This window comes from Sphaeramia orbicularis, chromosome 12 (genome assembly GCF_902148855.1).
Source record: "Sphaeramia orbicularis chromosome 12, fSphaOr1.1, whole genome shotgun sequence".
Lineage (NCBI taxonomy): Eukaryota > Metazoa > Chordata > Actinopteri > Kurtiformes > Apogonidae > Sphaeramia > Sphaeramia orbicularis.
Window position 1 is genome coordinate 57171351 of NC_043968.1, and position 15328 is coordinate 57186678.

Sequence of the window (15328 nt, forward strand, 5' to 3'; positions counted from 1 at the left end):
TGTATTTTCCACGTGTTCCACTATGTGAACTCGGCCTCCTCTGAAAAAGGTAAAATTTTCAATATTAGCTCATATCCAAAAACTTGTTGGTATCCTCTTTCATAATGTTTCAGTGAGTGTGTTTCTCCTTCCAGTTACAAATGTGGATCAGTTTCCACAAGAGAGGATTTTTGTCTTTACTTCAGCTAAGTGTAAATGGGGGCAGTATTATCAGAATGTCCTGTAAACATAAAGAAGAAAACTGAAATATCAGAGTATTCCACAGGTCATCAATAAGAAAATGCTCCACTCAAGTTCAGAATATGTTGTTTTACATTGAACATCAAATTCAAGATATTGTCATAAAGTATAATAGTGTTCATGTAAATATACTCACTCTGGCTTCATCAGATTATTGGATTTATTTGGATTACTTCTCTGTTAATAAGATTTCAGGGTGAATAGATGGCTTTGAGGTCTGTTATGTCAGACTTTAAAGAACTTATTTTCCTGCTGAGTCAGATTCCTGGAGCTGTTGTTCGTTAAACAAAAGGATGTTTCCTGACAGATTTTAATTAAGAGGTTACTTGATTACAATTTTGTTATGTAAAGACTGAATGTTGTCCTCTGTAGGGGTGTGTATTGGCAAGAATCTGGCGATACGATACAAATCACAATATTAGGACCATGGTACGATTTATCGCGATATATCACAATACTGTTAACAAGGCAATATTTTTTTTTTTCGTTTCTTCTTCTAAGAGAATATTTCCCGGAAAAATTTAATTATACCAGAAATATGCACAAATACTAAACAAATTTTATTTGATCAGAACAGGATTAAATACTATATCACAAAACTTTTCTCTGTAAAAACATTTTTTAAATAAGTAATGATAATAAATAAGTAAATAAAATTATATTTACAGACAGTACAGTTCAAGATCCTGCTCAAATGTTCATATTCTATTAGTCGTGAAAAGAATGCATAGTGGATATTCCCTGAATCATCCAACATCATAACATTTTTTTGTGCAATCCTAACAAAGGAACTAACATCTGCCTCTCTCAGACAGTAAAAAGTGCTTTTAGGATGATTGAAATAACCATTATTTAACAAAACCGTGTTATCAGTAAAAAAAAACTGCATGCATGACCTTCAATATCACAATACTATTTTTTTAGTATACAAACAACAGAGCAAAATATTATTATTATTATAATTATATTAATTATTGGTTTGACCCTTTTTAATGGTTTTTGTGCAGTCTGTTTTGTTTCCCAGTTTGTGACCTCCGTCCATGAGTTGTGTGTGTGTGTGTGTGTATGTGTGTGTGTGTGTATGCGTGCGTGTGTGTGTTTAGGAAAAATTTAACACATTACATTAACCTTTTCAAAATTGTTCATGCAAATTACAAATTCTTATGTGATTTTGTAATAAATAACTTGTACATACAAATGCAATGTAGAACAACATAACTTTCATCTGAATATATGCAGTACTTTACTTATAACCAGTCCTTCTTTGGGACTATTTTTTGCCTTTACATTGCAGCTAGCCACAAGTCCACAAATCCGGCAAAAGGCAAGCACACCTTCAGGAAATGTACGAATGTCTAGTTACTCGTTCTCTTCTGTGAAAAGACATCGTAGACATTTAAGATGGATAAAAAAGTTCTACTTCAGCTGTTATTTAGAGTCATGTGTAATGAAACAAAGACTATTCCCTCCCAGCCAGTTTGTGGAAACGTATATATTAAATTTTGTGATTTCTTTTCTTCTATTTTTTTTTTTTTTCAAAGTTTCCTTCAAATTTGCTTGACATTTTATGGAAAAAATAATGAGTGTTAGTAATCCAGTCTGTGTTTTCAGTAATTGACAGTAGGATCATCTTGGTGACTTTTTTCCTCCCCCTAACCCAGTGGTTCCCAACCTTTAGGCTAGTCACCCCATTTTAACATCACAAATTTCTGGTGACCCCAGACATTGAAAACTGAGACATTTTTTTTCTACAATTAATTTATTTTTGATCATGTAATAGTTTGCTATACTATGTGTCAAATAAACTGTTAATTTTAGATGACATTTAGTCTACATAATGTATATTATTATGGACGGAGGCAGAAAAGCCAGGTGGAGATTACTGCACAAAGTCAGGATTTTATTTTCCTTGCTCAGGATATGTACAGTCAGTCCAGCTTGGATTTACAAGGCTGACAATTAATACTGAACAAACAAGAACTCAAACTATGAATTATGAAAGAGCTGCAGCATCTGAAACTGACCACAATGAACATTTGAAAGATAAACAGTACCACAGTGCTTCAGTTTCAGCTTCACAGTTTGTCATGTCTTTTATGGATTGTGACTGTTTCTCTCAACTCAACATATATTTTTTATCAGTCATTTTTTATTTTTATTTTTATCAATTACTTGAAATTTCAGGCAACCCCATGTGGGGTCGCAACCCCAAAGTTGAAAACCACTGCCCTAACATTTATATAGTTACTTCTGACTCCAAAAATTCATTAATTCATTCATTCAAAAAATGGCAAATAGGTTACAACCCAAACTCAAGACAGAACTACAAATAACACACTAATGGGTGACATTAAGGTGGCTACGTCCAGGATGCGATGTATTGGGGGGGTGGGGGGGGGATCAATCCCCCCTCTGATTTTTCCATTCCTACTTCTGCTCAGGGAATTTTATCATCGGGGTGGACAACCAGCCAATGTAAATAACAGGCAGGTTGGGACAGTTTTCTTACACCTATATCCTATATTACTGGCACTAACGTTCACTTGAACTGAACTGTCGGCAGTCTCAGAATTCGCAAATGTCCCCATGCACGGGAGCACCATAAAGGGGGGTAAACATGACAAATTCATGGGGCCCAGCATTTGTGGGGGGCCATAGGGCAGTGGAGGGGGTCCAAGAAAATTTCTTGTAAGATCCGCTGTATAATAGAGGAATAGAACCCGGGAGCTGGATGTTGAACGTATGTAAAGTTTCACTTTCGTTTCATGCCAGCATTAGTTATGGACCACACCCCCACATATGTAACTGCGGCCCCTTCAAAGTTTTCCAATGCAACACATGTTTTCCCCATTATTTGGGATATTTTTATGGCGGTGATGCTAAGTCAGTTTATATGTTACATAATTATTGTGATTTGTTAAACAAAGCCTTTGTGTTATCCAGAATATATTTCCATCAGGTTGATTTTTGTCTATAATGTGAGGTTGTATGGAACACACATCCTTGTGTGTGTTGTGTAGCCACCTGTGTCTGTCATGGTTGTCATAGTAGCAGAGTAAACACTGCATGTCCCAGATGCCGCTTCTTGCTTCTCCTGACAATTGCCCATCCTGATGTAAACACTCCAGAGTTAGAGCTCCACCCTGGGATTGATAGATCTATTGGTTTTTGTTTTTGGACTTTAAGATGTCATAAATAACATAAGAGGCTAAGGGATCAGATGTTCATTTGAGGTAAATGGTTTGATAAACAGAGTAGCTATCATACAAGGTGATGATCTGACCCTTGGGAATAACTTTGAGTTCAACATGTCGTCCAGGGACAGAAAGTGGAAGAACTCAAACCTGATTGGACAAACCATATTCATGTAGGGCTAATGAGGATAACAGGCTCGAGGCTAATGCTACCTCTAAAAAAGGAAAAGGAGAAGCCTTTTAATGAAGCTGTAATGATTACTGACTAAAATTTGCTCATGTATTTTTTATTTTGTGCATTATTATGCAAAGCTGTCACTTATGTTGTCGTAGGTAATTTTTCAAATATAAGATAAGTTTACTAATTTGACATAGGCCTGTTTTTACTGAACTGTGGAAAAAAATATTTGGCCCTTGAAAATATCTTTGTCAGTATTCTACATTAGATAAACCAGAAGCTTCAGCACACTTTTTGTAAATGGAACCTAGAGGAAACAGTGGACAAACAATTTTGTAAAGAAAATCGAATTGCAGGCGTAATGAGCTTAGTTTGTTTGTTTTTCTTCCCAGTATTTAGTTTTAAGGTGCAAAAGAATGAAAGTACAATATGCAAACTTTTTCAACTTTACCAGCTTCTATACAGTAAATCAAGACTTAACTCAATGATTCACAACCTCATTTTAAAAAAAAGATCAAATCTAGGGAATTAAATAAAATAAAAGTAAATAAAACTACTACTTAGACATCCTCAAAATTAAACTGAAAGTAAAATGTAATGAAAAATTCAACCTATAATAATTTCAGTTTATTTTGGTTTTGAGCCAAAACTATCATATCAACATTTCTAGATGCATTATAACCATTGTATTATCGATTATTTGTGTCTTTTAAAGCTCATGTAATACCTCACTATAAAATAAAAGCATGATTTATCTGCTTATGTTGGGGCACAGACTGTGCTTGGTCAGATTAATGGGAATATATCAGGGTGTGGATGTTAGATTAGAACTAGGGTTCATGACTCATGATGTATGACTCAGGTTTTTTGCCTAAAGTTAAAACCTCCAGGAGTCCGGACGTGAACTCTAGTGATATAGTCAATGATTTTATGCATTAGTCCTGCAGTGCAACCAGTGTCAGGAAAGGAAGGTAATTAGTGGGATAGAAAAAACTTACTGTGACATTGAATTTTCTTTCCTTTTCAATGGTACGTGCTATGATAATTATCAAAATACAAGCCAGAAGAATGAACACAAACATATCATGACCTTTTGGGAATCCCTTGACTTTGTGATCATCCAGTCAGAAGGTTTTCATACTTACCCTAAGGTGCAGATGACATTTTTTTGACAATTATTAGTTTATTTTTTTTAATGCACCATAAGATCAGGTTTTGCATAAAGGGTTTAAATTGTGGTTTACACTGAATATCTGAACAGAAATGCTTTCAGTTGAGTTCGTAGTGCTGTCTTCATCGCTGTCATCACATGTATAAATGCATGACCTGTTGATTATTGAAACATAGTGGTTGCTTATTAAAACTGAGGGCAGCGTGAAGGGTTGATGTACGGTGGGTTAGAGGATATTGTCATTATGACGGGGCTGGAAAACCCACCACTGACTCAGCAGCTTCCTTTTCCATTACTGCAAAAACATGGTAGAAATTTTCCTCAAGTCAGTCCATTATCATAGAGCTGGCTGTGCAGTCCAAGGCCACCAATGGTCCAGAATAGGGATGGGAATCGATAAGAATTTAACAATACCGATTCCATTATCGATTTGGCTTATCGATCCAATTCCTTATCGATTCTCATTGGGTGAGGGGATAAAAGAGTATAAACAGGTGTGTTTGCATTAACTGTCTTTTATATTTTCATCTCTGCACAGAAAATGTAACATATACAGTATGTACAAATAATAATAACAGATGACACCAGGTCTAGTTCAGGGGGGGCACCGTACAGTGAAAGTGAAACTTAAGATGTTTTACTAATTCCTGTCTCCCATTGTTGTGCACCTAATTTCCTTTAACCTACCTTCAGAAACTTTTATTTGAGGGGACAGGATGTTTGTTGCCCGCACCAGAACCGGCCTGGTGTTCACTCTGCCGCTAGATTCACAAGTGTCGCTAAGTAAATGAATCACATGCTGTGGACAAATGTTTTAACGTATTGGAGGATTTCACCCTTTTGAAGACATGGAAGCTTTCCAAGTGTTACAAGTGGACCTGGTGTCGTCTTTTTGGAGCATTTCTGCCTCAACGCCATGTTGGCTACGTTCTGACCAAAACAATGCAGCGTGCATATGACGTCATCACGCATGCACAATGAAGGCGGAATCAGTAAACAGAATCATTAAGCAGGCAGGCAAACGATTCCAGGGAATCGAGCTACTGGGTAGTGGTTCTCAAAAAGAACTGGTTCTCGATTCCCATCCCTAGTTCAGAAGGATGTTTTTGTCAGTTATTTCAATTAATGTTTAGAAATGAGATGCTGCTGATGTAAAGAGAGTAGATGCCTCATTGAATTTTCTCGTCTTGTTTCTCATTACAGGGCTCCCTAAAGCTGCAGTGATCAGCCACCTACAGAGCCTGAAGGCAGCTGGAGGTTTTTGGGCGTACGGGGCCACTCAGGATGATGTGATTTACACCCCTCTGCCGCTCTACCACAGCGCGGCCTCGCTGATCGGCATTGGAGGAACTATAGAACTGGGTAGGCCTTGGATACACCTCTCATACTTGCATTATAACCATAACTTTTACTGTTATAGGTCAAACTGTAATATAATACACAACATGCAGGAGTTGGATGCATTGTTTGGCCACATTATCAAGGCCATAACCAGAGATGGGAATTAGTAAGAATTTAGTGATTCTGGTCCCATTAATGATGTCACTTATCGATTCGAGTCTGTAAAGCAGTGGTTCCCAACCTTTTTAGACTCGTGACCCCATTTTAACATCACAAATTTCTGGCGATCCTGGACATTTAAAACAGAGACATTTTTCTCTTGGAGATGTCTTAGTGGGGCCAGGCGGGTGAAGAAATCTTTCCATTCTCTGTTTGGTCCTCTCAGAATCATTAAAAAATATATTTTTAGTAATTTATTTAATTTTTTTTTTATCAATTAATAATAATTATTGAAAAACACTGCTGTAAAGATTCTCTTATTGATTCTCACTGTGTTAAAGAATAAACTATAGTACAAATGGATTTTTTAATGTCAAATACCATTAGCCTCAGAGTATAATTGCAAAGGTCCTATTTTTGGACAAATTATGATATCTGTGTAACTTTACTCTCCTAACACTGCTGCTTCATTTCATGCAGATATCACAATTTGGCCAAAAATATGGCTTGGGCAATTATGCTATAAGGCTAAGAGTATGCACTAGCATTTTGCCTTCAATTCAAACAAACAAAAGAGTTACAAAGGTGTAGTTAAATGTGCCTCTGAGCCTCGTTGTTATCTAAATGTAGTTCTAGGACATGGAGAATATTCATAAACAATAGTAAAGCAGATTGACGCAGTGAAATGGCATGAACATTAACAGTATCAATAGAACCTGGAGGAGTTTAACTCTTTCAATGCCACGGGCCGATCAGATCGGCTTTGGAGAACACGCCATATTTGTGTACAAACAAACCATCCACCCCCATTTCTTTCTCACATTTCGATGACGTTCTTTCAAATCTTCTTGCAAATTACGATCAATAATGAATCGGCTGCGTCCGGTGCGTTTTGAATCTAAGTAGCAATTGGTCGGATGTTACCGAGCGGTTTTTGACCAAGGAAGAGCTTGCGTTTCGTTTTCTGCTTGGGAAATTTTATGAATGAATTTATGAATGAAATCATATGCAAATTAGATGGCCATTTTGTAGTAATATCGTAAACACAGCGATCTGTCAAAACAGTCCCATCTGCTAGAAAATGAGTTCTGATGACGATTCAGACTTTGATTATAAAAACGACGCGAAATACTGAAAAACGGCCAAATTCTGTGGCACTTTTAAGGCTTATTAGCCCCTTAACTGTCTGGCACCAAAAGAGTTAATGTTAGCGGCTGTGACAGAGGACACCTTGGTGTTGGCTCCGCCTCCAGAGTCACCACCTCCTTCACTAAACAGCCAATCAAAGATGTTCCATTGGTGCAGATTAACTGGATGCTGTGGTTAACTGTTTCAACCTGTTGAAGGTAATGTAACCCCTTGTCATAATGGAAACTCTGTAACTGTTGACAATGGTCCTAGTGTCGTTTTTACTGTTGAAATACAACCAGACTTTAGAGGCTTCTGAACCAAAACACAGAAATGATGTATGACGCATTTGACATGATAATGTTGCAGAACTAATAAGCAGAATCGTTAAGCAAACAGACTAATGATTCCAAGGAACTGAGGTCCCGGGAACTGATTCACAAGAACTGGTTCTCAAGTCCCATCCCTAAGTATAATATAATTCAAGTAGTCTGAGAGTTACCAGTTCTCCACTTATGGACTGTAGTCTGGCTGTAGTGAAACTATGAACAGATGTTTTCAGACAGGTCAGGGGTTGGATATGTGATTGACAGATTTAATTATCCATCCCTGTTCAGATTTCCTCATATGTTAAACACGGAAACTTGGAAAAGTGTCATGTTAGTGTGAAAATGGGTATAGTATTGTGTATTTTTGTTTACTCTTTAGATTTAGCTGCAGGAGGAAGGCATGTGTTTTCAGATTACATTTTTTCCTCTCCCAGCTTTAATCACTATTGTATTATATGACCTGCTAATAAATGTGTTAATACATTGCACAAAGTTACAGTGGCTGAGAGAGTTAGCATGGCTAGTTTCACCCATCACTCCCTACTCCTCTGGTCTTCCCCAACTCCACCCTGTTGTCCAAATATAGTCAACTCTAAATTTGTTCAACCAAGATGACAACTCAAAGCTTCCGTGAGTGATTTCACAGTGGGTGGGTGAACTGCAAATATCCATCAGATTTAATCACGTCTGTGAGAGCCTGAGTCACATTCCTTATCCAATAAGCAGAATCAGATCCTCAAATTCAATTGTCTATTACATAATATGAAGCCTGCAACAATGCAGAGCATGTCTTGCCTAAAGGAGCTGAATAGTATAGAATGTTCAAGAATATCCTTATCTCCTAGATTTCTGTAGTTTTTGACATTTTAACACAATCACATGCACAGTGGTCCTCATCACATGTTTCTGAGCTCATTTTGGGTTCCTTGCAATAGAAAAGTTTGATACAACATAATAGAACAACCAAAAAATCACATGTGGACATTAGATCCAAACATGACAATGCATTTTTAACTTTTTTTTTTTTTTAAGTTTAGTTTATTTCGAATATGCAACAAAACAAAGTAATCTTACTTAGTCCTTAGAAATAAGACAGGTAGTAAGAAATCATGGAAAAAAACAAAACTTATACATATACATGACTTCATTTGCACATTTGAAAAGGAGTGGGAGGAAGTATAACTTATTTAATCTCACCCCTTCTCCACACAACAGTCTATCCTTTAGCTTCCTATCAGCAGAATGTATGTATGTATGTATGTATGTATGTATGTATGTATGTATGTATGTATGTATGTATGTATGTATGTATGTATGTATCTATCTATCTATCTATCTATCTATCTATCTATCTATCTATCTATCTATCTATCTATCTGTCTGTCTGTCTGTCTGTCTGTCTGTCTGTCTGTCTGTCTGTCTGTCTGTCTGTCTGTCTGTCTGTCTGTCTGTCTGTCTGTCTGTCTGTCTGTCTGTCTGTCTGTCTGTCTGTCTGTCTGTCTGTCTGTCTATATCTTTTGTAAGTAGTTAACCTCACTTATCATCCTCACATACAGATACATACACACCCATAATGACATATCAGAAAAGTAAATGAATAAATACGTAAGTACATACATACATACATGCATAAATCGTTGAAGGCAACAAAAATCATGAGTCTATAGTTTCTGTATGTTGTATTTTATTGTGTATGCTGTATTTTATTGTTTTTACATTGTGTGCTTTTATATTTATTGTTTTTATATTTATATTTATTGCTATTTATAATTGCACTTTGGTAAGGGCATCCTGAACCAATTTTGTTGTAACATGTAGTACAATGACAATAAAGCCTATTCTATTCTATTCTATTCTATTCTATTCTATTCTATTCTATTCTATTCTATTCTATTCTATTCTTATTCTTATTCTTATGCTTATTCTTATGCTTATTCTGTTCTATTCTGTTCTATTCTAAATGAATACACAATAAAGTAAACAATAAGACAAAGTAAACAATAGCAGCAATCAAACAAAACATAACAATCAACAAAACACACAAAAAAACAAGGAACAAACAAAATAAGACGACAGAATATTAATGTAACAAAAGTTTTAGGACCGTCTTTGTTAATTCCATATTAGGTACATTGGAGCAGTTGGAGGGAAACATGCACTGGGGCCTGTTGCATTACTGCCAGATCTGCTGTTTCACTTCAGCTCACTGCTTAATTAGAGGCTGCAGAGCAGACAGGGGAACTGGACATTATTATGGAGAATATTATGAATGTGATTGGTGTATTGTCCCAGCAAAGGCTTGATTTGCTTGGTTGAATGACTCACAAATTACTGGCTCACTAACCCTGTGTAACCCCATTTTATTTGCAAAGTGACCATGGAGACGTCCTCTTGTATGAACCATTTCTAATATTATTGCTTAGTAAACACAGAGAATCTAACAGATGATTTAGTGGTTACACATGTTGACTGATGTGTTTTTGAAGAAATGTTGAGTGCATCGTTCTCCATCTGCTTAAAACAGGTTAAATCTACTGTTATTTTCATAAGCAGTCAATGTCTGAATATGTTCCAACTGCTACCAAAGTTGACAGGTCAATGTTCTCCTTGTGCAGACGTCTAAATCTTATTCAAACAAAGCAGGTCATCGTCCTGACAGTCATACAGCTTTGGAAATCATTATTTGACTACCTGCAGTTTTCTGTGGAAATGAAATAACAGCCCTTCGACATGACCTTTGATTATCTGTTCTTCATAAACTAATTCTTTCTAAATTGGTTTTCAGCATCAGATGGTTGGAAAAACTGATGGTTATATGAAGTGTCTGGCATTTAGTGTCTGAGGAAATAGAAAACACTCTGCAGCTCTGATGGGTTTTTTTGTATTTTTTTTCAACCACTCTGGACAGGAAGGCTTCTGTACTACCCCAAGCAGGCGGTGTTTTTTCTAGAAATAAGCTCTTTAAAAGTGGAGGTTGTTGATTATTAAATTGGAGTTTCATGTTGACTTCATTAGTGAACAGATTTGTTATGAGTTTATTTGTAATATTTGCACTAATTTAGATCCAAAATAAGGGGGGAAATGTATATCACAAAAAAGCCTTGGCATAGTCCAGTGTTTTTCAACCTTGGGGTCAGGACCCCACATGGGGTCACCAATTCAATTGGGGTCGCCTGAAATTTCTAGTAATTGATAAAAACAAAAATAAAAAACTTAGTAATGAAAACTATATGATGAGTTCAGAGAGACAATCGCGATACATAATAGACATGACACACTGAAGTTGAAACTGAAGCACTGTGGTACTGTTTATCTTTCAAATGTTCATTGTAGTCAGTTTAAGACGCGTTATTAAGATGAGTTATTGTTTGTTCAGTATTAATTGTCAGCCTTGTAAATCCAAGCTGGACTGACTGTACATATCCTGAGCAAGGAAAATAAAATCCTGACTTTGTGCAGTAATCTACACCTGGCTTTTCTGCCTCTGTCCATAATAATATACATTATATAGACTAAATGTCATCCAAAATTAACTTTTATTTGCAACATAGTATAGCAAACTATTACATGATCAAAAAGAAATTCATCTTAGCCCAAAAAAAAAGTTTCCGTTTTGAATGTCTGGGGTCGGCAGAAATTTGTGATGTTAAAATGGGGTTACGAGCCAAAAAAGGTTGGAAACCACTGGCATAATCACAACCCCTGTGAAACCCCTGTGAACTTAAAACTTGGAAAATTGATTTATTTCCATTAATGTAAATACAGCGTATTTCTTTTTCACATCTGTAAAATCTATTACAGGATTTCCCCCTTTATTTATACTAAAGAAAACTAATGGTTTTACATTTACAAGTCAAGAGAACAGGCTGTTCACTTCTTTGTCACATTTGTCCTCTTTGTCATCTAATTATTTCCAAAGCTGAAGATATTAACATCCATTCATTCTGAACATATTTATCAGTCTATAGATTGTTTTTCTGTTGAAACTCATAATACTAGTGCCAAACGGCACCACTTAAAGTAACCAAGAAGTGTAACAGCAATGTCAATAAGGGAAATTAAATAAGCACGCCATAGCTGAATATTTCATTACTGTTCTAATGGTCACTATTTAAACACAGGTACATACTGTCCATACATCTGGAGTTGATCCTTAAGCGCCTTCAATCACTGCTCATAACATGTGCTATGCATTAATGCTAAATGCTAATGCTAATCTTAACTACTAAGACTTTATTAGGATGGATAAAATGCAGATGCCACATTTCCCTACGGAGACAATAAAATAAGTTAACCATTAACTTTTAAACCTTTATTTGAAACAACTTCTCACCTTCCATGTATATATGAGACACTTGTCACATATACCATATGTACCCAAAAATATTACAATCTGACTTTCTGCAATGGTAACTTTAAAAAAAGTGAATCAATCAAAATGTAATTTCAGGGTTTGAAACTATGACTTATTACCTACATCTTGCAGAAAACCCCATTCGATTTGCTTCAGTGGTCACGGAGAAATGGGGATCTTTGTAAAGCAAGTCCCTTCCCTCCAAGTTTTGGATGGAGACGCATTGTCCATTGTGTTCATGCCGTACAAATACGAAGTTGTTCACTGTGTTCTCACTCAGAAAAATCTCTTTTGAAAAAGTCTGAGCAGGAGTTAGTTGCTGACCAACCATACCGAATTTGCAGTTTGAGAATTGGTAAGAATCGAAGTGAAATGCTTGTCAACAGATGTTAGCTTCGTAGGGAACAAATGCAAAATGGTAATTGAGAGATCAATACATCTTTCAACAACAGAACCTCACACGCCATTAATATAATGTTCTGCACAGAATTTGAATTCATTTGTTAGTTGCCCTGTCAGTTGTGAGCAAAATATTTTCATTCATATGGTTGCAAAGAGCATCCAAGTGCCAAACTTGGAAGAAACAAACCGAAGACATTCTTTACAAAGTCCACATTTCTCCTTGACCACTGAACCAAATTAAATTGGGTTTTCTGCAAGATGTAGGTAATAAGTTATAGTTTCATACCCTGAAATAGCATTTAGATTGTTTAATTATTTTGAAAGTTATCAAAGCGGAAAGTCAGATTGTACATTTTTTTGGGACATACGGTATGCATGCCCGCTTGGTTCTCTGCTTTTGTTCTACCAAAACAAGTCAGCCCTCCCCCCCAAACTAAAAAGTTGTCATCTCTGCATCCGTGGCTTAAGATGACTGTCGCAAATATGCTGTTTCCCATAAAGTTGGGATGAAATGTTTTTACCCCCTCTTATGAAATGATTGTGACAATGTGAATTGTTCTTGATAGATGAAGTGTAACTTTAACTCGGCATGGAATCATTACTGATGTGTGTAAATAACTAGGTGTAGCTGCAATAAATTCTACACTCACTTGTCGTGCTGGGTGTCGAAGTGCTGTAGTATTTTGTGGAGACTTAGAATAAAGCTGCATAAGCTAAAAATATTTACCTTCCCTCTGCAGCTCTCTCCTCTTGGCCCAAATTAAAAGACTACATATAAAGATAGATGAGCTGGTACTGTTTTACACCCCTGTGGAAGAAGCACATTGAGTCGTGGTTGCATTGCATCTGAGGAAATCTCAAAAGCAATCAGTCATTACAGCTGTCAGTCACGTATTAGTCCTCTTTACCTGCCTAAAAAACACCTGTGATTGGCCAAAGTGGGCATTAACGCTTCTATATTTTCTAGTGCCTGAAAATGAAGTGAAGGAGTAGCTGCAGAAGTCTTGTTTCCTCTCAGGCCATTTGACTTAGAAAATTCAATGAGGCCATCAAGCACCTAAGTTGCAGGTGTCAAACATGTGGCCCGGGGGCCAAAACTGGCCCGCCAAACCGTCCAATCCAGCCCGCGGGATGAATTTGTAAAACGCAAAAAATACACTGACAGCATTAACAACCAATGATGTTAAAATCATTTTAGGTCTATTTAATCTAAAGTGGATCAGACCAGTAAAATACTATCATAATAACCTATAAATAATGAAAATGGCAAATATTCCTCTTTGTTTTAGTATAAACAAAGTAAAATTACACAAAGATGGTTGCATTTACAGACTGACCTTTTACAAAAATATCTAAAATGTAGAATTTTAGCAATATTCTGCCTGTTACTGAATGTTTTGTGTATTTGTAGATCCACTGTGATCTGTACGTTGTGATGCACATGTATAAATGATAAATCAAGGCGTAATATTGTCAACATTGCAATTATTTTTCCTAAGAATTTTCAAGTTGTTCGTATTTGTTCGTGTTATGTTCAAGTACAGTTTGTAGATGTAAACATTTTCATTACAGAATTTTGGCTTTTTTCACTCAAAAACATACAGAAAACTTTGGAGTTGACATTATTTATCAGTTCTTATACTATTATTTGTATTATTTTACTGGTGCGGCCCAGTTTAAATCCTATAAGGCCGAATGTGACCCCTGAACTAAAATGAGTTTGACGCCCCTGACCTAAGTGATAATGTGAAGATGAGTCTGAGTCAATCAACTGGGTAGAATTCTTGAGTTATGATGGGTGAATTATGGAATTTGTCCTCACTATCACCAAAAAACAATCACTGCAGCTCCAATATCATGGCACATGCAACAGTTATCTTTGGTTTGAAGGACAGGGTGAGTTTTTGGAAACACTTAATAACTACCAATGTCAGAACTATGGGTCTATAGACATCCAAGACAACATCAGATAACTTTACCCCTACTGGCACATGGCCTTCAGAGATGGGCTGGTTTTAAATGCATGGTAACACAGCAGTGACACCGGTGTGACTGGGGTTCTAGGGGCTTTTCAGAGTTCAGCCGTATAAAGAGCTTATGGACATCCTACTCTGCAAAGGTCAGACATAGGGGAGGGGGAGGGGGAGAATCAGGAACAAGCAGGTCTATAGATGAAGGCTGTGGTAGTTGTAGTCTTTAGATGGGTTGTGGAGAGGTTGATGGTCTCGAGGTTTCTGGGCTTTTTTTGTTGTGGTATTCAAATGTGTTGGAGACAGATTCAGGGCTGCTGGTGCCTGAATCATGTTCCAGCTTAGATATGTAGCAGATATGATGGCATTTTTGAGATTCTAAGGCTGTTCCTTTTACACTTGTTCTTTAGTTTCTTCTGAGCTGTATAGAGAAACGAGGTCTGCCATTATGATGGTTTTGGTTCTTCTGGATCTAATGTGCGTGTACAGTAGTAAGTTGTTGTTCTCAAAGACTCCAGGTCCAATGCAGTGTAGAAGCATGTCTATTGTTTCTGGAATCCATCTTCTTATTGTTTTCCTGGATGGTTTATTCCTCTTCAGGTGCTGTTTCTGTCAGGACCATCTGTGATTTGAATGTCCAAGGGTCAAGTGGGGAAATGGAGTGTAAATAGCCTCACGTATATATGAGAGATTGCAAGAGCTCATGCTTTACCTGCATTTCCCACAACAGAAGTTTGCTGTTTGGATTTATAGTTCATTACCCCCAGTATATACAATATTTGTTATTACCACCAGTGACCTTCAGTGAACATCCTTTTACCCTCTTATTCATCGTTTGGATCACATTTGTCTGGCTCTTCAC

At 36.7% G+C, this 15328-nt stretch overlaps 1 protein-coding gene across 1 annotated transcript in view; it reads left to right on the forward strand.

The window, feature by feature from the left end:
• The window catches only part of slc27a6 (solute carrier family 27 member 6), a 56738-nt gene that overhangs the window by 13667 nt on the left and 27743 nt on the right, over window positions 1-15328 (forward strand). The window contains exon 3 of the mRNA XM_030149664.1: window positions 5987-6145. Coding sequence (XP_030005524.1) covers window positions 5987-6145 — 159 coding nt within the window. The remainder of the gene's footprint in view (window positions 1-5986; window positions 6146-15328) is intronic.